Source organism: Carya illinoinensis, chromosome 1 (assembly GCF_018687715.1).
Source record: "Carya illinoinensis cultivar Pawnee chromosome 1, C.illinoinensisPawnee_v1, whole genome shotgun sequence".
Taxonomy (NCBI): domain Eukaryota; kingdom Viridiplantae; phylum Streptophyta; class Magnoliopsida; order Fagales; family Juglandaceae; genus Carya; species Carya illinoinensis.
In genome coordinates this window covers 53,389,218-53,415,292 of record NC_056752.1, presented here as the reverse complement: position 1 = coordinate 53,415,292, position 26,075 = coordinate 53,389,218, and the positions used below count along the sequence as shown (strand labels likewise).

The 26,075-nt window shown below is 36.6% G+C and overlaps 4 protein-coding genes across 5 annotated transcripts; 3 read left to right on the top strand and 1 right to left on the bottom strand.

The window, feature by feature from the left end:
• The first annotated feature begins 95 nt into the window (after positions 1–95).
• Positions 96–10,460, top strand: LOC122286376 (UTP:RNA uridylyltransferase 1). Of its 2 annotated transcripts, none has more exons than XM_043095415.1 (6): positions 96–1,504; positions 1,853–2,221; positions 5,576–5,799; positions 6,032–6,095; positions 6,518–6,714; positions 10,050–10,460. In XM_043095415.1, the coding sequence occupies exons 1-6, from the start codon at positions 218–220 to the stop codon at positions 10,099–10,101; spliced, it is 2,193 nt and encodes a 730-aa protein (XP_042951349.1). In that variant the 5' UTR covers positions 96–217; the 3' UTR covers positions 10,102–10,460. The 2 variants fall into 2 exon arrangements, with proteins under 2 accessions (XP_042951349.1, XP_042951348.1); XM_043095414.1 differs by lacking the exon at positions 10,050–10,460 and adding an exon at positions 7,280–7,644 and having other exon boundaries at positions 99–1,504.
• A 1,456-nt stretch (positions 10,461–11,916) lies between these two features.
• Positions 11,917–14,733, bottom strand: LOC122301093 (protein FAR1-RELATED SEQUENCE 5-like). The gene is made up of 6 exons (XM_043112183.1): positions 14,629–14,733; positions 14,474–14,545; positions 14,261–14,372; positions 12,531–14,177; positions 12,084–12,240; positions 11,917–11,980 (listed from the first exon to the last, which is right to left on the bottom strand). Exons 1-6 carry the CDS (start codon positions 14,731–14,733, stop codon positions 11,917–11,919), a joined length of 2,157 nt encoding a protein of 718 aa, XP_042968117.1.
• Positions 14,734–17,572: 2,839 nt separating this feature from the next.
• Positions 17,573–19,483, top strand: LOC122286360 (glyoxylate/hydroxypyruvate reductase HPR3-like). Its single transcript, XM_043095413.1, has 2 exons — positions 17,573–18,224; positions 18,809–19,483. The coding sequence occupies exons 1-2, from the start codon at positions 17,784–17,786 to the stop codon at positions 19,334–19,336; spliced, it is 969 nt and encodes a 322-aa protein (XP_042951347.1). The 5' UTR covers positions 17,573–17,783; the 3' UTR covers positions 19,337–19,483.
• A 578-nt stretch (positions 19,484–20,061) lies between these two features.
• Positions 20,062–22,000, top strand: LOC122286344 (glyoxylate/hydroxypyruvate reductase HPR3-like). The gene is made up of 3 exons (XM_043095412.1): positions 20,062–20,595; positions 20,866–21,409; positions 21,748–22,000. Exons 1-2 carry the CDS (start codon positions 20,122–20,124, stop codon positions 21,388–21,390), a joined length of 999 nt encoding a protein of 332 aa, XP_042951346.1. The 5' UTR covers positions 20,062–20,121; the 3' UTR covers positions 21,391–21,409; positions 21,748–22,000.
• Positions 22,001–26,075: the final 4,075 nt, after the last annotated feature.

Below are 26,075 nucleotides of genomic sequence, written 5' to 3'. Positions count from 1 at the left end.
AGTAGATGAGAGGGGGAGAAGCCTTGCGGGTTAAGTTAAGTTAAAAAGCATTAAAAAAAAAAAAAGAAAAAAAAAAAGAAAAAGAAGAAGAAGAAGAAGAAGCAGTGAAGTTAAAAAGCATTCTCACAACTCTCTGGCTTCGGTGGAGGGCATAGCCTCACTGATAGGCCATGTAAAAGAACCCTTAGATTGTAAAACTCACCCAAGCCCACGCGCTATGGCAGGCGGCGTAGGTGAACAGCCCAACCCTCCTGCTGCAAACGCCGGCGATTTCCTACTCTCTCTCCTCCAAAACCAGCACCACCTCCAACAACAACAACAACAACATCAGACTCATCCACAACAGCAACATCAACAGCAACAGCAGCAGCTGCAGCATTCTCTGACCGTCGATCCTGCCGTCGCGGCTGTGGGCCCCTCCCTCCCCTTCGCTCCGCTTCCATGGCCGTCCATCTCTAATGGCCCTGATCTGCCCTATCCTCTTTTTCCTTGGTCTCACTCTGTCTCCCCTCCCTCGGGTTTTCCTCCGAACTTCCTAGGGTTTCCGCAAAACCCTTTCCCCCCTCCTCGGAATCAGTTTCCTGGAAACCATTTCCCTGGGAATCAAATTGCGGCCAATCACATTCTCCTCGGTGAGGACTCGAGAACATTAGCGTTTCCGGGTAATGACGCTAGAGGCAGTCATAGAATCGATAAATTTATTGGGCAGCAGAAACATCAAGAGCCTGAGCTGAAGTTCGGCTCCTTTCCTAGCGAAATCCGGAGCACTGAGGGTTTATTAAAGGAGAATTCTGAGGGCTCTTTGGATAGTTCACAGTTCACTATTTTAAAGGAGCGAGAAACAGGTTCAGGGAGCAGGAGCTACAATGGGCTGGATAGGAATATGGCCAATCCTCGGGCGAATTCTGAGTCAAATCAAAATTCTGACGCTCTTCGGCGTGGGAATTATATTTCTCGGGAGCAAGAGCGACGAGGGGGCGAATTAGGGAAGCAGTACCACAGTGGGAACTATAAGTCTACGCCGCCACCCCCACCGGGGTTTCCAAGCCAGCCTAGGGGAAAAGGGAATTGGGATTCTGGGAATGGGAGAGGGTTGGAGCACAATGTGGATAAGGAAATGGCGAATTATCTTGAATTTGGTAACAGCAACGTTTTCTGGGAAGCTGAGGACTTCATGATGAGGAGATTATCAATGAAAGACGGTAAAACTCGCGGTGAAAAGCTAGGTCAATTGGCCCTTAGTGGACAGCTTGATCACCCAGGACCACCAACGGGGAGTAACCTTCATTCCGTGTCGGCTCCGGATATGGAAAAGTCCATATCGAAGTTGCATAGTGAAATTGATCAATATGAGAATGGCAATAATTACCGAAGTCGAGACAAGTTGAAGGAGGAAAGTCACGAACTGGATGATTTTAGCGAGCAGCTTGTGGATTCATTGTTGCTCGATGATGAGTCTGCTGGCAAGCATAGCTCAAGCCAACGTCGTATTTCTCGAGAGAAGGTGAACCTTCTTTTACTATGCTTATGTTTCCTTCTATCCTTATATGATGCTTAAATAGGATTTAGAAATTTGGGAATTAATAGTTTAAATGGATAAGACATAGAAAGGACTTGCGAATACTCGAGTTTTGGAATTGTAACTTCTATAAACTTCCGGACGCAAGTTTGCGCAGTTATTAGAGATACACCACAATGACCGCATTGTATTTTCTTATCAGACCTCTACTTAAATGAAAAATAATTTAAAGTTCTTAGTGTTGGAAAATTAAATTTTGCATGTTAAGTTAATAAACGAAAAAAAAAAAAAAAAGGTTTAAACTGGGGACTCACTTGTATTTTTGATTATCAGGATGCCAGGAAGGATAACAGAGGGAAACAGCTACTTAGCCAAAGGATGAGAATAATGAAAAGGCAGATGCAATTACGAAGTGACATAGGCATATTTAATGAACCTTTTCTTGCAATTTATGAGTCCCTAATACCTGCCGAGGAAGAGAAGGCAAAACAGAAGCAATTGTTAGAATTATTGGAGAGACTGGTTTGCAAAGAATGGCCTAATGCTCGGATTTATCTTTATGGATCATGTGCAAACTCGTTCGGAGTTTCTAAAAGTGATATTGATGTTTGTCTTGCAATTGAATACAGAGATACTGATAAGTCTGAGATCTTACTGAGGTTGGCCGACATTTTACAGTCAGATAATCTCCAGAATGTGCAGGTATAACAGATTGCTTTGTTGTTCTGATTATCAAAGAGTAGGCACCTAGTTTACTAAACTGAAACTGTTTGCGGGCGTGTTATCATGTATTTGGTGTCGCATTTGCTGAACAGTTTAGATAACGTAGATAAAAAGAAAAGGCTGCTATATATATTGGCCTTGATTTTAGAATTTAGATTTTTTTTTTTTAATTAGAGAATTTATTAAATGACATAATTAGGCATAGCCCAAAGTACACGGGGAGTATATAAGAGAAAACACCTAATTACAAGCTAGGAGCTGGAAAGAGCAGCGTAGAAACATGAAAACTAATCCCATCTAATTCAATAGCAGATGCCCAAAGTAACAATGTATGGTAAAAAATCTCTAATCCCTCTAAACGAATGTGCTCTATTTTCAAAACAAATCCTGTTCCTCTCATTCCATATACACCACATAAGACATAATGGCACCATTTTTCCAAACAGCTGCTAGATGGTCCACTGAGTCACCATTCCTTTTGCACATAAAGCACCAATCCATTAAACTTAGATGATGGAAAATGACTGTCATGCTTGATAGAAAAATCTGAATTAAATATCACCTTGTGAGTATAAATAATTCATGCCATATTTTGTGGTTCATCTTGTAGCTGAGGGAAACATGAGTGAAAGTTATGACTTATTTTCTTATACTAGGATTGTATTTGGCTCAGAAATTCAGTCTTATTGCTGTTTTGGGTTTACCACCATGAATTTGCTTGGAAAAAAACTTCATAATGGAGTGGATAAAAGCAAGTGGTGTGAATTAGACAAAGCCATTTTGTAGAGTTTATTTGCCATGTGAGCTGCAATTCGTCTGATACATTTTCTCACTGTGGTTTTTATTGAATGCCTATCATTTCAATTGACCAACTTAATTTTTAAATTAATGGCAAATTGAAAAAATCTCCCTAAATAATGACCTTATTATAAAACACATCCCCAAATATGACGTGACAATCTACTCCTTAAATCGAAATTTCTATCACAATTTGCCCCCAGTTCAGATTAGGAAGTTAAATTGGATGGATGATATCACCCTAATTTATTACATAAATAACATAATTTACCTCCGCTTTTTTAAGTTCCACAGCCAAGCCACCTGTTTTTATTATTATTTTAATTTATTTTTAAATTTTTATTTTATTTTATTTTAAATATTATTATTATTATTAAAGCTCGCATCTATTATTTTTATTGCAAAAAGAGGGTAATATCATCCACTATAACTTCCCAATCGAAGCCCGGGGCAACTCATAATAAAAAAATTGATTTTTGTGGTGATTTTTCACAAATTGTAGTTCAAAAGTTTATTGGAGAATGAGGTTGGAGTTTGGAGGTTTTTTGTTGTTATTTACCCTTAAATCAATTCCTCTGCAGGTGCGCGTGCACACACTCCCCCAGACATGCATACATACATATCTATACACATTCGTATTTATGTGAGCAGCTTTTTTTAATAATATATATTAGCATTCATTAAAAAAATATTAGCCAAGCCATTGAAGACTCAAGATGTATTTTTTTTTTTTTTATTGTAACGTCCCAATGGGAGGCCCAAGCTGCATGGGCTATATTCCAAAAGGACTAGTTAATAATACAATTGGAGTCCCATTGGAAATATTATAAAGAACAAGAACTCCTTTCCAAGTAATGTGAGATCCTATATACCACCTACCCTTATCCTTATCGTATGGGGTATCATAAACCTTCAAAACACAATAAAAAAAATTATATATAAGAAAGGTTGACTTACTTTATGGTTGGTAGTAAGTGATTGGTGGTGAAAAGGATGATTAACAAAAAAAAGTATTGATGGTTAATTGTGACCGAAAAGCTTAAGAGGGGTAGTTGGCCATTGATGGTTTACTTGATTGGCGGGCGTTGACTGCCAAAATTGTCAGTAGGAATCTTGAGATTGTTGCTGTGGATGGCAAGGTGATGATGCAATTTTAAGACAAACTGACAGAAATTCATAATATCACTGTCGGTGGTATTATGAATCCACTTCTATTGTCTTGTCTTGTAACTTATAAAAAGAATCCAAAGGGGTTGTTATAACTTATATCCTATCCAAATGGTCATGCCAAATATTGTCTATGAATAGCTTAGTCTAATCCAGTCTCTATATGCGTTGCACCAAATGCAGCCTATATGTATTGAGAAAATTTCTATATTCCTAGAATAACTCTGTACTCTGTATTACCCATTTTATTTTACTTTACTTAAAACTCTTTATTACCAAGGCCAACTGTGGAAATGTCAGTAAGGCTTATAGATTTTTTTGTCATGTCCTGATGACCACAGTTTCCTAATGTGGGAGCTTATTAGTTATAGTAATGCACTAGTTGAAGATTAAACTCTTTTTTTTTTCCCAGAGAAGCAGTTGATGAGTGAACTCTGAATGAATATATTACCAATTTCTTTTTTGTAAGTGGAACGAATATATTACCATAAGGTGTTTACGGCATGAATTTTTGTGAAACGTGAAGGTGCTGCTTTTATAAATCTGGAATCTGTTCCGTACTGAGGGTGTTGATAAATCCCCCATTCTGAGGGCTTTTGAGCTAGGTTGCAACAATTGAGTTGTCTTCATTTGGGAGTTTTTGGATGAACCCATTAGGCCTTGACACCTTCTCATTATGTGTATATGCAGAGTGCATTGGAATATATGGGCTTTATCTCACCAATAAAGTGACTCCTTAGTGCCCTGTGTCAGTCATTATCTGAATTTTCTTTTTTATTTTGAAAAATGATTTATTCTTGGGTTCAAGCTGATGTGCTGTTGCTTTTCCTAAATAAGATTTGTGCTCCTACTTGCTTTTCAAGCCGATGTCCTGTTGCTTTTCTAAAGTGATTTCAGATTGCATGTCCTTATATTGGGCAGTGATAAGTTGTGTGTAATGTTTTATGCTATTATCCCAAAGACTCTTCTTCATTGATGATAATGTACTGAATCTGTTTTAGTCTTTTTCTTGCTTCTAGAGTGTAGTAGGTAATTTCCTTTGTATACTTCCTGTGTGTTTGGGCTGTGCCTATTCTTGGTAATAAAATCTCTTATTAATTAAAAAAAAAAAAAAAACTCTTCTTCATCGTGACCCTTTCCATCTCAATTTGATTCTAAAGGCCTTTACTCTAATTTGGATGATACCTTTCAGTAAAGTTAGCAAGTAAAAAATGCTCTAGAAAAGCATACCATAAGAATGTCGGCCCAAGCATACTCTAGCTTGGATGATACCTCATTTGTAGGTGCATGCGTAGCACAACGTTATTTCATTTGCTTTGAATTGAAGAGAATTTCCTTGTGGGTCCTTGATTCAAGTTTTGTTTACAGGCGCTGACACGTGCTAGGGTCCCCATAGTAAAGCTTATGGATCCAATGACTGGACTTTCCTGTGACATATGCATTAACAATGTTTTGGCTGTCATAAATACTAAGCTTCTACGAGATTATGCTCAAATAGATGCGAGATTACGGCAGTTGGCTTTTATTGTAAAACATTGGGCCAAGTCAAGAGGAGTCAATGAAACTTACCAAGGAACTCTGTCTAGCTATGCGTAAGTTAGCTTTTTAGGATTTACATGTATTCTGAAACTTGCAGTTGAAAAATTGAGCAACCTTTGCTAGTGATGTTGATCATGAGGTGGCTTGACCCTTCCAAATATGAAATAAAAAAGCATAAGAACTTACCTAATAGGTGGGATATACATTATTAGGTTATGATGGCAATAACCTAATAGTGTGCCCTTTATTGTAATTTTTTAACTACTGTTACTGCTTTCTTTTCAGGTATGTCATAATGTGCATACATTTCTTACAACAGCGCAGGCCTGCTATCCTTCCCTGCTTACAGGTGTGTATTTATAACGAACGCTAACCTGTCGGGACTATGTTGTAGTAAAACTAAACTTTTTGCTATGTATGAGCTTTTACTTTTCAGATTTGATTATTAAATGTTTTTGTAGAGTAGCACCGTTGTTTTTTGCAAACCTTAGTTGCCACATCATTTTGTACAAAAATTTTGTATATTGTATGTGTTTTTTGTTTTAAATATTATATTTTAGGCTTTTATGTGATAGGCAGTGGTTTTGGAGTATTTTTTTTTTTTTTGTTTTCCTTAGTTATATAGCTTTCTACTGCCTTGAATTCCAGTTCATAGACTAGGTAGTAGACATCAGCATGTTTACTCTTCCTTTGTTTGACTTAATATCTCTGCCATGGACTTAGCCATCGATTCTCTAATTTAATGTTATATTTTTTGGTTTATTCACTCAGGAAATGGAGACTACATACTTGGTGACCGTAGATGATATTGAATGTGCTTTCTTTGATCAAGTTGAAAAACTACACAATTTTGGATCACGTAACAAAGAAACTATTGCTCAGCTGGTGTGGGCGTTTTTCAACTATTGGGCATATCGTCATGATTATGCAAATTCTGTCATATCTGTTCGTACAGGAAGCATAATCAGGTTAGATACAAGATACGGTAGCTTTATTAGAATTCTGATGCACTCAAATATGCAGATATACTTATCAGATATAAAGAAGTAAAGTGATTATGGAAACTCTATCAAATCTATATGCTGGTAATTATTATTAAATTTTTAGATCTTATTGTGGCTTCAGGGCTTATAAACAAGAGTCCTAATTATATTCACTCATCTTTTTTGCAAAAGCTCTCGATGGTTTGTTGCCCTTAATTTAACCCCTTCCTTTGAGGTCTTTCATGCATGTTGAAGATGTGGTTCATGCATCTGCTATGGTGGTTTATCTATAGCATATATCATTGCTTGCTTTCTGTTAATGTTTGCACAATTAGTTAATATATCAAGTTTTAGTTTTTTGCATTAATTTCATTTTGTTGATGGGGTGATCTGTATAGAAGATAATTGATTAGAGGCTGAAGTTTTTTAAATGGCTTGTTAAATACTTGCATTTGAATCTTAAAGATGTCCAATTTCATGAAAAATTGAAACATTAGCTGGGATTGATCCTGTTAGTGACCAAGTGTTCTCAATGCATTGACATGTTTAGCAAGCAAGAAAAAGACTGGACACGTAGGATTGGGAATGATCGTCATTTGATATGCATAGAGGATCCATTTGAGGTATCTCACGACCTTGGCCGAGTGGTGGACAAGCACAGCATAAAAGTTCTGAGGGAGGAGTTCGAACGTGCAGCCGACATCATGCAGCATGATCCAAATCCTTGTGTGAAGCTCTTTGAACCCTACCTTCATAGTTGACTTGTCTTTTACTTGTAGATGTAATCATGTTAAAGTAAACAGTGTGTAAAGTCCCGAATCTTCCTTAATTTGGTCTTCACATTATGTCCATAGATGTATCTAGTCGGTTAGGCTTTTATTTAAATGTCTAAAGCTGTAGAGAACTTTGGGTTTATAGACCTCTGATCTCGATCTTTCATTTCAAGATGAGAGGTGATTGAGTGAACCACTTTACCTTGTTTTCCTCCTTTCGGGGGTGAGTTGAGTGTATTCAACTCAATTCTCTGTGCTTGCAGCAGCATCTGCTGCGTGGAGTTTTGGGGTTTTTTTTTGGGGGGGGGTTGGATTGCAACTGTTAAGTATATACCCGTTTTAAACTTTTATTAATCACTGCACATCGTGGTGCAAATTGATGTGAAATTTGTTATTCTTTTTGGAATACCTAGACTACTTGTTTGGTGAATTGGCTCTTCTGCATTTGAAGTTACACAGGAAATGGTACTTGCCGAATGCTGCCCCTTGATTTATTTCTAATTTCTTATTTAGTTTCCCAAATTTATATCGCAGAATGTGCAAAAACACTTACAAGTTTGGGGAGTAAGAAGCGAATTTTTTATTTTAGATGAAAGACTAAAGTATTATTTTTTAATGTTATTATTGTTTTGAGATTTGAAAAGTTGAATTAGTATTTGAAAATGTTGAATTGTTTATTATATTTTGCATAAAAAATTGAAAAAGTTATAATGATTAGTTGAAATAAATTGAGATGAGTTGAGATGTAATGACCAATGAATAATTATTCGGATCAGCCCCTGTTTGGGAGCAGCCGACGCACACCACACGTGGCATGGGCGAAATGATCGTGCTGACCCCATAGGACGTTCCCTCCCTCAGTTGAAGCAAACATTTCATTTTGAGAAATGTAGCTCGAGCTCCGTACTGACGTTCCCTCCCTTGTTCCGTGATGTTCTTCAACCCAATGTAGCCGGAGCTCCGTTCCCTCCCTCGTTCCGTGATTCTGAAACCCAGACTCTCCCCGTCGTCCTCTTCGAGCTCAGACCTCGACCTCCGGCCTCCCCACCACGACATCCCGAGGAGATTAGTCCAAGCCCTGGGTCCATAACGAGACCAACGCGAAGCCCCTCTGTGACACGATCTGGGTATGAGCATGCTTACTTTTTGCTTTCCTTGTGTCACTCCCTTGGATTTCGGCTGTAGTGTTTCTGTGAAGGAAAAGTTGGTCGGGTTGGGTTGGAATTTGTTCGCACTCTGGGTCGGTGCGTTTGGGTCGGACCTGTTCAGAAGTTATGGAGTCTGGGTTTTAGAGCAACTCAGTAGAAAGTATTTTGAGGTGTTTTGGTAAGTTGGGTCGTCTCAGTGTAAGCTTAGCTTTTGGCTTGTAGGTTTAGTTTTCGAGTAGTTGATGAAATTGTTTGCTTCTGGGTGTTCTGCGTTTTGTGGACTTTGAGAAAACCCTCATTAAAATTCCGGCTCAGCCAAGGTTTTGGTTTTGGTTTGTCTCTCACAACTGGCTTTTGTGTAATTGAAGTTGTGACACTCTGAAGTTGTAAGTTGTTGGTCTCGAACGTCCCATTTTGTGGGGCTTTGGCTTGTGGCTTTTGAGTATTTTGTGTTCCTTCCAGTTCAGGCTAGGTTTATCGGTTCATGTCAAACAGAATAAAGGAAGATTTTAAGCTTAGCTATCCAGGTTATAAGTTGAAGCTCCTTCATGACACAACCAATTTAACTTATCAAAAAAATAAGTTAAATGGTCCTTCATCACATAGTTAAAAATTATTACGTCATAACTAAAATACCCGCCCATATGGCACTTGATATGTGTAATTCTCATATATCATAATGTGTCATTTATGGTAACTAGTTTCTAACTGTTATTTTAGAATTCATGTTAGACCTCTATCATGGTAGCTGTATGTGCTAATTTTTTGAAGGATATTAGTTTGCACATTCTCGTGGACAAAAACAGGAAAAAATTTAGCTCATTCCCATTGATTACTTCTTTGTTGTACTTGATTTGATTTTAAGAATATAACAAATGCATATTTGGCATACTTCTGTAAACTCAATTTAGAAAATTTGGTTTTGGCTTAAGCCAAGAGTTGAACTCAAAATTCAACTTGGATCTTACACTTGCCCCGAATAGTTTGGCAGTATGCTAGCCCTTTTCTCCATAAATTTTCTAAACTTCAAATTCGATTAGCTATTGCCATTCTTGCTAAAAGCAGATGCAATTTTTTTTTTACCTTGCACATACTATTAACCCATTAATAAAAATATGTGATAATAATGTTCAGTTTTTTATTTTTCAGAATCAATCATGTCAGCATCATCATCTGTACTTAATGATAATGTCTTGGAATCTCCAACTTGTTGGTGTGGTTTGAAAACACCACTAAAGACATCTCACACGTCGAAAAATCTCGGAAGGAGATTTTTCGCTTGCCCAAACTATAAAACAGTAAAAGCAATTTGTCAAAGTCTGCTTTGTTTTGTTTTGCGTAATGGTTTGCTGGTTGGGTGTATTTTATCATATTAATTGTGAATTAATATTGTGTGTAGGGAGAAGCAAGGTGTGAATTTTTTGTATGGGCCGATATACTTCATTTGCTAGAGGAAAATTTTCGTGCCCGTGAGAATAAGGCGACAAGTATTTCGTGGAATGAAGTATTACAGCACGAGTATGCCGTTCGGAAACGAGAAGATAAAGTGAGAGAAATGGCAAAGAATCTGAAAAAGAAAAAGCGAAAACTTTTGATTTTCTACTGGATTCTGACATTTGTAATAGTGTTTATTTGGTTTGGATAAATACTATGTAAAGTAGTTGGGCGAACTCTTTTGGGTTTTGCATGGTTCTTTTGAGGTGCACATGGTTTGTGGATCAAGACCATGTATGTAAATTGTATGGTGTTAACCTATTAGACTGTGACGAACTTTTGTGCAATTAAATTAATTTTGGTAGACTTTAGCAAAGTGTCATTTAGTGAGATTGCTCAAAACAGGGATGTTGGAGCATTTAAATTTAGTTGTTATGCACTTCAAGAATTGTTTTTGGCATTCACTGATCCTCATCTGATTTGAAGGATAGTTTGGATTGATGTTATTGGAGAAGGTGGAATTATCCCAAGTATATACCCGGAATGAATCTTATCAATTTTTACTCATTTGAGGGACTATATTGCCCCCTGCATTTATCAAGTTTAGATTACAAAACTGTTATCATTCGTATCTAGCATCCTGATGGCACTTCAAATACTCATTTATGAGGGGTTGATATCTGGTCCCACATTCTATTTGTGGATATGGTAGAATCCAATTTATCCGATGTAGATAAACAATCAACTTTAAAATGGTAAGTCATTCATCACGTTTGGAATGTACAATAACAGCCATCAAGTAGCTATTGCCATTTTCCTGCAACACAAGTTAAGCTTTTAATACATATCCATTGGTCTGTACAACATATGAACCAAACTTTCAGTCTTAAAATGAAATATATACATTTTAGATCTTTGCAAAATATTACTTTATGCAATACAAACAATCAGTCTTTGCAAAATCAGTAAGATCTTGATTTTGGTTGCAGCCTCCTCGAACTGAGATCTATATAGTGGCTTCGAGATAGTGCATTCCGACTGACAAACTCTGCACTGTACTGCAAGAAAACAGGACTTTATTATTAAACTCAGGTTTCCTCAGATAGACATCTTCAATTTTTATGCAACACAATATTAACAACAACATAACTACAGATAAAAAATAAGTTGTCCTTTGCTAGAAATGGCAGCTAGCTCGTGCTTGCAATAACTGCCTCACCTAAATGGCACCTACCTTTCAACTGTATGACCAGTTTATTAACTTCAACCCCTCAGGCAAATCACAAGATAATACTTGCACCCTAAAAACCCTAATACTAATAATCTTTCTATAAATAGTATGGCAGGTTATTTGTGGAAATATCCATGAGGATATTTAGCAACAACAATATCACTGTCTGCATGCCATCCCACATGATTATTTTGACTGAGATGATAAAGACAATGTTTAATCTAAAAGTAGGAAAAAAATACGTACCCATCAATATTTGGCATGGAAAACAAATTTTTTTACTCATACCAGAAACATCCTATCCGCATGCCATCCCATGACAAACTCCAAAAATTTCCTCAGCAGCTTGTACATGTTACAGTCAAAATAAGATTTTCTTTTATATCTCCCCATATATCTATCTCTTTCAGCCATTAATTACCAAAATATTCCAAAAACTCCTTTGTTTAATGCCTTCCAAGTTTCCAACCGTCCCAAATAAAACTCCAATGAAAAATGAATGGGAATTTTTTGAGGATATGCCCTGCACCCTATTTTTTTCCCTCTATTTTTGGAGATTTACCGAGAAGCTAAGAGTCATTACCTGAGCCCTCCACCAAATTCAACTTGGATTGGGTTGTGATCTTGGGCTCTCACCCTGTTCACTTTCATCCACCAACAGTTTCCTGGAAGTCTAAGTTCCATATCAAATAAAAAAAAAAATATTCAAATTAGAATTTGAACTACTAAAATTCAAGTAACAAAATAAGCCGTTGTCTAGTATAATACCTGTTTTTTTCGCTTTGTTGCCAATTTGGGACCTTCCTCTTATTTGGAGGTCTCCCTTTCCCTCGAACGACGTTAGGGCTTAAAATCTTTTTACCCTTATCCAATACCACCATTGGGTTGGCCATATTTGATTGGATAGTCGACTGACATGTGGAACCTTCACAGGATTTATCAAAGTCATCAACATAGTGCAGGAATGCATGGACTTTATCGTTGTTTGAGGATATTTTGGCGGCTAATTTCGAACATCTTTGGATCATAAGTTCGTAATTACGCGTGTCTGATCTACCCCGCAAGTCATCATAACTACTTCTGATTAACGTGTAATGCCTCTTTAAGTCCTTTCTCCATCGATCTAGGAAATAAACTTTCGACAGCACATTAATGTTCTTCCCTGACAAACTCTAAGTGCATGCCTACAAATAATCCCCCTCATCTCAAACAAACCACAAGTGCATTTCACCTCGCACTCATCTTCGTTATAGTAAACTGAGTAATGAACTCTTTTGGTTTGCTCATCAAATGATATTTCATCCAACACATCAAATGTTAAAATGCACCCCTGTGTGCTAACCAACCAACAATTACAACCCATTAGTCCCATAAACTCTCTTTGGACCTCCTTAAACTTTGCATTTGTATAGACTTTTTGAAACTGCTTCTCAATGTTGAAAGGGGAGATGCAGGGGATAGTTTGGTTGGTAGAATTGAAATCAGCCGTTGTCTCGACCTCCACTTTCTTTCTAAGAGCATTGTCGAATTGGTCGACGAATTCCTTCAATGTCGTCCCAGCATAGACATACCCATCAAAAAATGCATTCATACTTTCAGACCTTTGTGTTGTGCTCATATCAGCCCAAAATACACTCTTGAGGAAAACAGGAACCCAAAAGGACCTTTCCTCATATAAGGTCTGAAGCCAATTGTTGCCGATAAGATCATACTTTTCAAGTAGTCCACCCCAGCTCTCCTCAAATTCTGTGGTGGTTTGTGAATCATATAATGCCGAATGGATATCAGTCTTCAACCCAAGGTTGAATTTGGCGTGCGATCCTAACTTCTCAGGAAGTTTGCGCATGATATGCCATAAACAATATCTATGGCGAGTTTCAGGGAATACAGTAGCAATCGCATTCTTCATCGCTCTATCTTGGTCGGTTATGATAGACTTCGGCGCCCTACCCTTCATGCAATCCAACCACATCCGGAACAACCAAACAAAACTATGTGTGTCCTCGCTTGATAGCAATCCAGCCCCGAATAGTATGGACTGCCCATGATGGTTAACACCCACGAATGGAGCAAAAGGCATACCATACCTATTTGTTAGATACGTTGTATCGAATGATACAACGTCTCCAAAATACTCGTAGGCGGCTCGACTACGTGCATCAGCCCAAAACACATTCCGTAGCTTTCCCTCATCATCCACGTCCATATTAGAAACAAAGCCATCATTCTGATCTCTCATTCTCTTGAAATACTCATTAAGTGCATCACTACCTCCTTTGCCCAACCTTAAATATCTAGCTTTGTCAATGTAATTCCTACAATCTTGCTCTTGAAAAGCTAGATTCTCATAACCCCCTGCGTCAACAACAAGAGAATAAAAGTTCTTACTCATTCGTATACCGGCTCTATCATTCAGGTCCAAGATCCTTTGACTGTATTGATCTAGGTGTTTGTGGGATCGCAATAGTCTACTTTTCTTGGGGCTCACAGTAATATGGTTGTGAGAATTCTCAGTAGTGGTGAAAACCCATTTTCCATTTTTGTTCAGCGCTGCATTTACTTTCGCCTTACAACCTGTTTTGGTGGTTGCCCGTGGCTTCGAGATATTACTGTTCGGCTTAGGATGGTACTTTCCACCACGAGCACAACCAATGGTCAGATACACCGGCTTCCCATCATCATCTCTTTTAGTCCTCTGTGTCTTTACACCAAAACCCTCTTGCTTGGCATACTTCTTATAGTACGCCACAACCTCTTTCTCACTGTCAAACTCCAACCCGGATCTTGGTGGTTCAACTTGTACCTCATCATCCCTGACAACAGTGGTACCCTCCAAATCTTCATTTATGTCAAAGAACATTTCTATAAATGGAAACATAAGGATGAATTAGCAATAATTCAATATTAGAGTCATTATTTAAGGCAAGCATATAAAACGGTAATACCATCAGCATCATGACAACTTCCAACATTTTCTTCAAATTCATCACTATTTGGTGTAACTGACGCGGGGGGCGTTTCTTGCCTCAAGTACTCTGGATTACTCGAGGATTGGTACTGAGTATAATAGCAGCATGGCACTAGAACAAATCAGCTATCCTCAAACAAACAAATTAACATGTAAATTTTAGGAATTTGGGTAACAAACAGAAATATACCCGGAATGAATCGTCAACTCTAATAAAATCCTCCAGATCACTCGCCAGAGGGTAGGACATATGGTGAGGATGCTGCAAGTTTTATGCAATTAGTTAGATGCATGCGCACGTCAAATGATGTATGTAAAAATTCTATCATCAGCCTGCCTACTCACATGGTCTAAGTTTGGACATCCTAAGCCATCATTTTGATGCGTGTAAACTGGCTGTGAAGTCGATGTTGAAGGCCTGGGTGCCATTCTATCTTCCTCTTCCCCCATTACACTAAAATCAAGATGACTTACAAAATTATTTAAAGTCGATATATATATTTTTTTTAAATGTAAGCACAATAAATCAATAATTAAAAATTTGGTAAATACTCAGATAGTGTGCAAAACTACAAAGGTCTCAACAATTTTTTTAAGATCACTACACAATAAATCAATATAGACTAGTTTTAAAAATAACTAGATAGTGTGCAAAACTACAGATTCAAGAACTTTTATTTTTTTATTTGGTGTATTTTAAATTTGTTGTATTAAATACAGATTCAAGAACTTTTATTTAAATATTTTAAATAAAGCCTCATTTATTTTATTACAATTATAATGATTCACTTAAATTTTACCTTAACTCTCAATTTATATTAATTAAGCTGTCCTAGATGCAACCTAAGCCACTAGCTCGCTTTGAGGGTAGCAAGGTTGCTTTGAGGGTGGCAAGGTTGCCTGAAAACTCCTTGGTCCGATCTTCAATTTTTACTAAATTGAAGAGTTTGATTTTAAATTTTGGAGTTTGATTTTAGATCTTAATTATAAGTTGGAGCTAACTTGACTTATCTTTGTAAACAAAACCAAACAAAGAATAAAAATAGAAAGAAAAACGATTAACAAAAAAAATTGTTGTGAATATCCCAATTATCATAACATATAATAAAGATTAGTGTTTTTTTCTTTTTTCTTTTTAAAACAAGCCAAACTGAGCATTTTATTACCACCATCAATCAATACAGAGTTAATCTAGTGATACATTATTACAAATTTCTCTTGGATAGTCTTCCATCCATACATATTTAGTAGCAAGACGTACAAATTAACGTGGGAGGAGCAGTAGAGATGTAGAACCACACGAAATGGAAATTGGGTAACATAACATGATCGAAACCAAATCCCTCCGGCTTCCCTCCCACACCACAAATACAACTTATATATATTACTTTTTAGCTTTCTGTCTACACTAAACAGAGAGCACCTTTATTTTCTAACCACCATGCATTTCCCTTACAATGCGTGCAAAAGATTAGAAAAATTAGTCCGAATGCATGCGAAAATAATTAGTCCGAATGCGTGCATAAGATGAAAACACTGATTCTCAATACAGAGGAAAATAAAAAATAAAAAAACAAAGGACCGAGCTGCTTGAAAGCAGAGGACCAAACCAGACGTCAAAAGCCATGCAACACAGTTACGTTTAACCATGCCCTAATCCACAATATCTACCTCACAAAACCCAAAACTCATCTCTGTGTACACAAGATAAACGTAACTGTTTTGCAGTTCATTGTTCTGAAAATTTTTTACCTTCGTATGAGCAGCGGTGGCGCCGGCGAGGGAGGGGGGTCTTCGCAGATTCAAAATACCCACCGGTTGCTCTGTTATTTGGTTTACCAAGGACCGGCAGCTCTTTACAGACTAAGTACTGTGCTCGACGTTCCTGGGCGGAGAGACGGCGTCGCCGGTGGTGCTGGGCGGAGGAACCTGTCACGCGGGCGACGAACGGGGGCTTTCGCGGGAGGGATTTCGAAATGGAAACAATCACGTACTGACCCCATCAAAAAACGCACGTTTTGACTTTTTCCAAAAAAAAAAAAAAAAAAAAAAAAAAATTATTGGATGCCACGTATGGTGTGCAGGTGTGCTCCTGCTACAGTTGTGGATCCATAGTGTTACTCATGACCAATTTGGTTCCTTAATCCATCGCAACTCATTTCAACTAATCATTACAATTTTTTAAAATTTCAACACAAAATATAATAAACAATTTAATTTTTTTAAAATTTAAAATAATAATAATATTAAAAAATAATATTATAATAATATTTTGTCTAATTTTTAACTTTTATCTTAATTCAACTCAATATCTAAACATAGTCTTTCAACGGGATTCCTCATACTGCTAGTCTGGCTATATTCTTCATTTTAAATCTCTTAACTTTCACGTTCAAATGGATTCTATATTTAAAAAAACCTTCCAAAATCTACTTAAAAGTATTCAGAATAGCTTCTTAAATAATGACGTGGATTTATAATTTTATGATACCAGTATGAATTTAACAATAATATAGTGAGATAGTTGACCTGGTGGTTTCATAAAAGTAGAGTTTTGTGCCTTCAAAATTTTATGGAATGTAAAGATTAGCCCAAGAATTAAGAAAATTTACTAAAATTATTATTTATTTATTTATTTATTTATTTTAAAAAGGTTACTCTGCAACTAAGTTAGCATGCCGATAGACACTATCTAGAAAATAGAACAACCTCTTAAAAAAAAAAAAAAATGTGAGCATCAGTGTTTTGAGTAAGGAGAGAAACCAGGAGCTTACTTATATAAGTTTATCAATTTTTCTTTAAGAAAAATAAAAGATAATTTAAAAATGATAAAAGTGTTATATTTTATATAATAGAATAAAAAAAATAAGATGAGAGTATCCTATATAATATAACTTCAATAAAAACCAATTATTCAATTAAAACAGTAGTTTTTGTTGGCACAGAGGTATGGCTCTCTTAGGTAATATGAGTCACATATTTTATTCATTTTTTTAAAATATACAATTCATAATTACAAATATATTTTCTCTATTATACAAGGATTTGTTAGATTGAAGACAGAACAAACAAAAGCATCATATTTTGTTGGAAAATGCTTTGGCTTTAAAGTGATCGATTTTGTCTTTTTAAAGTAATTTTTTAATGAATTTGTAATTTTTTTTTAAGTCAGTAAAATGTTTAAATAAATTTAAAAAATGTTGAAAAAAAACGGTGCATTTTGTTCTATCAATACAATGGAGAGGCAAATTTTGTCGGCGAGCCTGACATTGCCATATTATGTTTGTCCATATTGAACTTTTATCGAGACGAATGAGTGGGACATAGCTTTCGGCTTGAGAAGAGGTAACCCATAGATCTGACATTAAACTCTCAAACAAGTGTGAAGATCGTGATTTTCTCCTCCCAGAAATCTCTTAGGACTTGATCATCTTCCTTTGGATTTCAGTTGTAAACCCAAGGACCATCAATGGCAGCTCATGATAATCGTCAAGTAAATCATGAAGAGCTCCCACGCACACATCCTAGTCCTTGAACCACCACCAATCATGATTATCTGTGGGGACCAGTTCTTGAAAAACTTCAGATTGTTGAAAGCATGGGAGTCACAACTTCCTCTAGACCAATTCTTGACCATCCATGCACAGTCGGTTCAAGCCCTCCTCTCCTCCGGACGCTATTCGCTCACCGCCGACATCCTCCAGCTGCTCCCCTCCCTGCGGCTTGTGGTTACCACCAGCGCTGGCCTTAATCACATCGACTTGCCAGAGTGCCGGAGGCGTGGAATTTCCATAGCCAATGCCAAGGATACGTACTCAGAAGATGTTGCTGATATGGCTGTTGGACTATTGATTGATGTGTTCAGGAAGATTTCTTCTGCTGACTCATTTGTGAGGAAAGGGCTTTGGCCTACTAAAGGAGACTTTCCTCTTGGCTCAAAGGTAATCGTTTCCATGATCATCTTCACATGTCTTGATACTTCTCCTTTGTTTGTTTAGAGGGAAAGTAGTACTCTAGTCTCGGAGCTAAAACTTCAAGAGATTGCCAGTAGTTTATCTTAATTACTTGTAAATTGAACCTTGTTGGTGATATTTCGGTGAATTTAAGCATATCAGTGGAGCCACAATAAAGTAGTTAAATTATCTGTGGGGATGAGGAACCCGATTCCATTGCTTAGAGACACAGATGCAACGACAAATCCGTTGCATATACATATACCACGTGACCTGCACTAGAAGATGCTTTGTGCCGGAGGGAGTGATTTGATTCCATGTTGGGTAAAATAATTAACTACAATAACATCATGCAATTAATGTAAATGAGGAGTTGAGAACATGGTTCCGAGGACAATGATCATATATATGTTTCTATTATGTTTCCTTTTAACCTGAAAACATTTGTCACCATTACTACTTGGCAATGTTAAAAATGCAGATTGTTGTCAGCAATCACCATGGCTGCAACTGGTTACAATGTTTATTTTTCCGAACTCTGATTAAGGTTTGTTAGTGATTCGTAATTCCAGTTGGGAGGCAAGCGAGTTGGCATAGTTGGTTTAGGAAGCATTGGCCAAGAAGTGGCAAAAAGGCTCCAGGCCTTTGGCTGCAGAATATCATACTGCTCAAGGAACAAGAAGCCATACGTTTCATACCCTTTTTATTCCAGTGTTATTCAACTTGCCACAGATTGCGATGTGCTAATTGTCTGTTGTGGGCTAACCCAACAGACACACCACATGATCAATAAGGATGTCATGTTAGCATTGGGAAAGGAGGGCGTCGTCGTTAATGTAGGACGTGGGGCGATAATCAAGGAGGAGGAACTGGTGCAGTGCTTGGTGCAAGGGGAGCTAGGAGGAGCTGGTTTGGATGTGTTCGAAAATGAGCCTAAAGTTCCCGGAGAGCTTTTCGCTTTGGATAAGGTTGTGTTATCACCACATACGGCTGTTCGCACTGCAGAGACTTTGATAGCAATGTGTGAACTTGTGAAAGGGAATTTTGAAGCTTTCTTCTCAAATAAGCCCTTACTATCTCCTGTTGTTTTGAATAATTGAACTTAATCATCCTATTTTCTCTGCAAGTGATTCCCCATATTGGTGTGTGATGTAATGAAATGTTACTTACAAAATGATCAGATGTTTTTCATTGCAGATCCTATTGATCAGCAATATGAGTAATAATAGAGATACAATTTTAATTTACCGTTCTTTGTATAATTATGTTTAAAATGAAGCGTTTTTTATGAGGAGGAAGTACAAGTATATACTTACAAATCATCTTCTAAAACGAGTTGTCGCACGATCAAGATCATTTGGATCAGATGACATAAGACCTGGTCTTCAAATGGAAGAATTAGATTCAAAACCCTCACTTTTATATAAAAAAAGCAAAATTCTAGAATCAGTGTTTCATTTAAAAGGTAATAACGTGATTAAAAGATATAAAGCGGGGGGAGAGGGATTGTGACAACCATTCTACTACAGAAATGGCTCCAAATAAATTGGGTGCGTGAAATGTTTTGACTCGAAATTAAAGAGTACTAATCATCGGAACAGCTTTAGGATAATCAAATGATAAGAGGGAATCGAGACTATTACCGTTGAAATACTGTATACTATTAAGTTCCTCTCGTATTTTGTTTTGCACATGAAAAGTGTGGATTTAAATTAAAATAAAAAAACACAAGAAATAATAAAATAAGCTATAAATTATATAAAAAATTCTATTCACTGTACTCCGTCCTACTGTACGTTCATATATAGCATCAATTTGTTATTATTATTTTTACGCCTTTTATTTTCCTTCAGTTTGGCGTCTCGTACTCCCCAAAACCCCAACAATGGCTGCAACTCCCCCACCTGTTCAAAATCGATCCCAACATCTCCCGCAAGTCATAGTCCTGAAACCACCACCTAGTTTCAAATTTTTCGGGGACACTTTCTCGAAAAAGTTTGAGCTTCTCAAAGCATGGGAGTCCACGCTCCCTCTCGATCAATTCTTGGCTGCCCGTGCACAGTCAGTCCAGGCCATGCTATGCTCCGGCACCGGCCCTCGCATAGCCCCCGAAATCTTACGGCTTCTGCCTTCGCTCAGGCTCGTCGTTACCACCAGCGCCGGCCTCAACCACATCGATCTGAGCGAGTGCCGGCGCCTTGGAATCGCTGTAGCCAATGCTGGAGAAGTGTTCTCTGAGGATGTTGCGGACATGGCGGTGGGGCTGTTGATTGATTTACTGAGAAAGGTTTCGGCCGCTGATCGGTATGTGAGACAAGGGCTCTGGGTATCTAAGGGAGATTACCCACTTGGGTCTAAGGTATTATTCTCTAACTTTATTCTATACGCTTTCTTCACTTTTCTCTTCTAATTATCATGTTCAATGTGATGCTTACCATGTTCAATCTATCAGCCTGCAATTGAATGTCTTTATTTACGTTTCTGATTCTGTCTAATGCTCTCCTAAAAAAACAGTGCTTTTTTTTTTTTTTTTTTTTTTTTTTTTTTTTTCCATATATACTCTTTTATCCTGTGCTCTTGGTAAGGTATAAATGACATCCTATGCTCCGTTGATGAGTGCTAATTACAGTTAGGAGGCAAGCAAATTGGGATTGTTGGATTGGGAAGCATTGGCTTCCTCGTAGCCAAAAGGCTTGAGGCCTTTGGTTGCAGCATCTTATACAACTCGAGGAAGAAGAAGGACTTTGTGTCGTACCCTTTCTATACAAATATCTGTGAACTTGCGGCTAAAAGCGATGTTTTAATTATATGTTGTGGATTGAATGAACAAACTCAGCACATGATCAATAGGGAAGTTTTACTGGCATTGGGGAAGGAAGGAGTCATCATCAATATCGGACGAGGGGCTATTATCGATGAGAAGGAACTGGTACAGTGTTTGGTGCAAGGAGAGATTGGAGGCGCTGGTTTGGATGTGTTCGAGAATGAGCCTAGTGTTCCCAAAGAGCTCTTTGATTTGGATAATGTCGTGTTGTCGCCGCATTTGGCTGTATTTACACCCGAATCTTTCAAGGCTTTGTGTGACTTGTTGATCGGGAATTTGGAAGCTTTCTTTTCAGACAAACCCTTGCTCTCTCCAGTCATGTTTGAATGAGTTATGGTTTTATTTGCAGGTGAGTTTTTCCCATCTTTTTCTGAGTTAGTGATCTTGTGGATTGCAAGTGCATTATTTTATTTTTCTCGTGCATTCTACCAACTCTGAGCATTAATCATCTTCCCTGGCAACCTTAAATTTTCTAATTTTCCATTTTCACGCAACATGACATATTTGGTGCAGAGCTTTTTCTTACAAACTTAATTGTTCTGTTTTTTGGTCATCAAATCAGTTGCTGCAGTTCATATAATGTTTGATCTTGTCTTTCTTCTGCATCCTGATTAAGGCAGTGACATGTCCCAAATTGAAGTAAGTTTGATTCGTTTTTGTGATCGCTACTTTTCTCATTGGATGCAGAATATAAGGATTGGTGTAGTCAAGAAGTCAATGTTATGAAGATGATGAGCTACTTTGCTCCTAGCCTCCTATGATTATGAGAATGGGGCACTACTTCTGGCCATGTATAATATATACGGGCAGTTATCGTTCTATGGACCGCTAATTGATTCGATGTTATAAATTTATAAGATTGATTGTTTCAAACGAGGCATTAATAGCTTGACGCGATCGCGATTTGTGGCAGATAATTGAAACACCGAATTACTGATCATTATGCTTTAGTTATTTTATGTTTAATTAATTCTTGTCATGGGATAAATTCTGAGAACTTTTGCCAATTTTCTTGCTCCATACAATTTTCTGCAATTATTATTAACGTGATTAACACCTGGTTTGGAAAGAGAGGTTTTTATTACATCTTATCTCATCTAATTTAATCTCATTTTAATATCTAAACGTCATAAAATATAAACATTTTTCAATTTAAGGTTTCAAATTTTTTTCTAATTATTATCTCATTATTACAAATTTTTTAAATAAAACACAAAAAACAATGAGTTGTGCTATACCTACCGTGACAAATTCTCTCGAGAATGCTAAATGCCTTTTTTTCATACTTTTTTTTAATATTTTTAAATATTTAAAATAATATATTTTGCAACATTATTAAAAAACATTTACTTAATCATTAAGTAAAAAAAAATGTTATTAGACACTACCCAATCTTGGTAGCCCAAGCATTTTTAAAAAATAATTCAAAATTTTCAATTTTCAAAATAAAAACAATATTTTAATTTTATAATATTTGTATTTAATTTTCTCTCTACTTTCTTAAATCCCCATAAAATATTTTCTTTTTATTCCTTTGTACTGGCGTGGAACTATTAATAACTCTTGGATCACCCTTATTTTTTTAAAGAAAAGACTTGAAAATTAATGGATAATGATAAGTCAATACCGTAGGATGTAAGTGTAAATGGAGTGTAGAATAAATAATATTAAAAAAATAAAAAATAAAAATAAAAATGGTCGAGTGACAAATTCTAGGTCATGTTTTAAACTGGACTTGTTTTACCTAAAAAAGAACCGGGCCTTTTCTGGTCGGCGTATAGGGCTGAAACTGAGATGTGTGGAAAGCCATTTTGATGGTTCGCGTATTTGTGTCCGTGGGCCCAGCGAATAGCGCTGTTGGGTTTCAAGCTCATATCTAAAAACCACACGTTCGTTGCATTATCTGTCCGCCAACTATTGGAATTTGGATCACAAATTCTACTTCTTATTTTCTTCACAATTACTATATCTTATTCTTCTTTCCCGCCCCCACCCAGCGCTGTACGTTTATTAATCCCCAACGATCGTATTAATTACAGAGTTTTGCAACATTAGGGGATTAAAGTCAAGTTTATTATTATTGTTGTTGTTGCTAAATTCACATTATTTCATTATGATTCTTGGCATTTAACTATAGTTGGTCTTGAAATTCCTTGAAAATTGTTTAGAAATTTTATCATTATCATTTAATTTTTAAATTATATTTGATAAATTTTATCGAGTGACTCATAAATCATTACAATTTGATCCCGATCGTCTTCATAGCCCAATTTCAAAACTACTAATTGCTAACTCAACCACATGTTATGCACGTATGTATGTATATTAATGCATATATATATATATAGCTAGCCCAATAATTTTGGCACTGTTACTGAATTTACTAAAAGAAATATAGATGGTGGGAGGACCTATTCGGTTGTATGTGGAGACTGGTCTGGGAGCAAAAAATCAAAAAACCCGTGAGTTTGCTCGACTGTCATTCGACAGTAAGCTTGAGCAAAGGTCAACCCATGAGTTCGCTTGAGATGAGCTCGACAATTAACTCAAGCAAAACTCAACCCGTGAGTTCACTCGAGTCTCACTTGACACACTGCTCGAGCCAATATTTATTGACTGCTTGCTTGACATACCACTCGAGCAAATGACTTCTTTTCTGGCTAACTAGGATTTCCAGTGCCATTTGTTATAAATATGTTATATTTTGACTTGTTATATACATTTTTCAAGATATTTTGATAGAAAACAATAGTCGAGTGAATGCATATTGTGTGAGAGAGTAAAAAGCTTTAGAGAGTATGAGTTGAGATTGAGTGATTGTAATCTATTCTAAATTAATAAAAATTTTATAGTTCTGAGAACGTAGATAATTTGCCGAATCACGTATATCATATGTTGTGTGCTTGATCATGCTTGCTTTTACAATTTGTTTGCCTTCGTTGATGTGCGTTTTGCACAACAGGACCTACAACCATGCTCGATAGATCCTCGATCTGCTTCCTGCAAGAGGTTTCTAAATTCAAATACGTGGATGGCTTATTAATTATGTGGAGTCAATAAGGGGAATTAATTGGCATGGAAATAATAATCTAAATTAATCACTCATGATCTGTTTTGCTGTTTCTGTCATTCGATCTCTGGTAATCAACCTTGGGGATGAAGAAAAGCCAAGTGTAGTACTTAAACACGCAATTAATTAGCTAGCTAGGCTGTATCGTGCATGTAAATGTGCTGAAACTGCATGCTTTTCATATAATATTATTGAAATTAGTGCATGCAGAATGCCGCCGGTGTTTAAATATGATTAAAACTTTTATCAACCATGCAGCGGCATTGAACTATATATATATATATGTGTGTGTGTTTGATCTGTCTTCGATAGCGATTAGAGTGTTATCCTACGCTGTTAGAGAAAAAGAAATTAAAGACTTTGTGAAGATCGCTAGCTAGCTACTTAATTTTAATATTTATATATATTATCTCGTGTCTCTTTCGTGTACATGTAAATGTATATCCTGCACAACGGCCAAACTTAATTTGAGTTATTTGCTTAATTAATTTATTAATATAAGCCGTTCCTCATGATCAATGCTGCATGCACGCATGCTTAATTAATATATGTGCCCCATATCAATATCATCATCAAGGCATGCATGCAGCAAGAAATTATATAGTACTCAAACTACTCTTAGCATCTAATTTGATCACTTACGTGCTTAATTACATATAATTTTAAAAGCTAGCGGCATGCATGCAGCATGGTCAGCTTGATCATCATCATCAAGCTAGGCGATCAGAGAAGCATGCTAAAATATATATCTAGTCATATTATATATACTATATATAGGTGAGTTATATGCATGCGCTTGCTGCAATGAATTAAACATATATCTTAAAGCAATTAATTGATTAGGAATGCAGGAGTACTTAATTAATTTAATTACTCATATACGATCAGGAGTAATTAATTAGTTCATGTTTGGCCAAGTAGTAGTAGTACTGGTGCAATATTATACCTAACTAACTATACTACAAGAAAAATAGATTTTTGTATCATCTAAATTTATTGTAAAAAATAAAAAAAAAAATTTAGGTGACGTAAAAAGTCATTTTTCATATAAAGCTCCCTCCTGAGTCCTGGTAGTGGTAGGTAAAATGAATTGATCATCTTAAAGTTTAATATATATATATAGATATATAAATAATTATTGATGTATGTTAATTACTATTATATTTATAATTATTTAATTAAGCTAGCTAGCTTTCGGTCATAATCAGACAGAACCGGCGAAACTGGCTCTTATTATAGAAGAAATTGATCCATCTCTCTCTCACCAAATAAAACAATGTTGGCCAAGTCGTATGAAAAAGACACCTCGACGTCCCTGCAGCATGATATTGGCTCTTGTACGTGGACTGCGCGAGCTGCTATCTTGTGATTAATTAGCCAATGCTTATATATATATATATATATATACTAGTAAAGCAGCACGTGCGATGCACGTGTGCCCAGTCGATATTTTTCTTAAGTGGTGAGATGTGTGAAGTGATGACACTCTTGTCTGGTTCAATCTTATCCTTCATGATATAATTGTAGCGACAGCCAGTTGGCAACCCCACCTTATCGTATTTCCATTTTTTATTGTCCATGACCATCATCATCAGCCAGCAAATCACATTTTCTCTTTTTATCATCTTGACCTTGCATAAGGCTGCTAGGCAATCCCAAATCCCTGATTTACTTTATCTCTGTGTGAGTGAATAACCATACTTACTACAAATATAGATTTGGTAAAATTAAAAAAATGAAGGTTGAATAAATTGGTTGATTGATGTGGCAAGTAGCAGCGAGACTGGATTTGGACTGTTTTGATTACTCATTCGTCACCATATGAAAACCTCCATCAAAGTCGTTGCTATGAGACGGTAATACATGAATTATCTGTACAAACACATGGGTCCCGTTATTTGGGGCCTCCATAAATTAGTTTGTCATTTTGTAGGGCCACAAAGGA

Bases quoted from the DNA above. Each gene is read 5' to 3' on its own strand.
- LOC122286376 (XM_043095414.1), top strand. From the start codon at position 218: ATGGCAGGCGGCGTAGGTGAACAGCCCAACCCTCCTGCTGCAAACGCC. The intron at 6,096-6,517 runs GTGTGTATTTAT...TTATTCACTCAG, and splicing joins CTATCCTTCCCTGCTTACAG to GAAATGGAGACTACATACTT. The intron at 6,715-7,279 runs GTTAGATACAAG...TGACATGTTTAG, and splicing joins CGTACAGGAAGCATAATCAG to CAAGCAAGAAAAAGACTGGA.
- LOC122301093 (XM_043112183.1), bottom strand. From the start codon at position 14,733: ATGGGGGAAGAGGAAGATAGAATGGCACCCAGGCCTTCAACATCGACT. The intron at 14,546-14,628 runs GTGAGTAGGCAG...TAAAACTTGCAG, and splicing joins GATGTCCAAACTTAGACCAT to CATCCTCACCATATGTCCTA. The intron at 12,241-12,530 runs GTTTGTTTGAGA...AATCCTGTGAAG, and splicing joins CGAGGTGAAATGCACTTGTG to GTTCCACATGTCAGTCGACT.
- LOC122286360 (XM_043095413.1), top strand. From the start codon at position 17,784: ATGAAGAGCTCCCACGCACACATCCTAGTCCTTGAACCACCACCAATC. The intron at 18,225-18,808 runs GTAATCGTTTCC...TCGTAATTCCAG, and splicing joins ACTTTCCTCTTGGCTCAAAG to TTGGGAGGCAAGCGAGTTGG.
- LOC122286344 (XM_043095412.1), top strand. From the start codon at position 20,122: ATGGCTGCAACTCCCCCACCTGTTCAAAATCGATCCCAACATCTCCCG. The intron at 20,596-20,865 runs GTATTATTCTCT...TGCTAATTACAG, and splicing joins ATTACCCACTTGGGTCTAAG to TTAGGAGGCAAGCAAATTGG.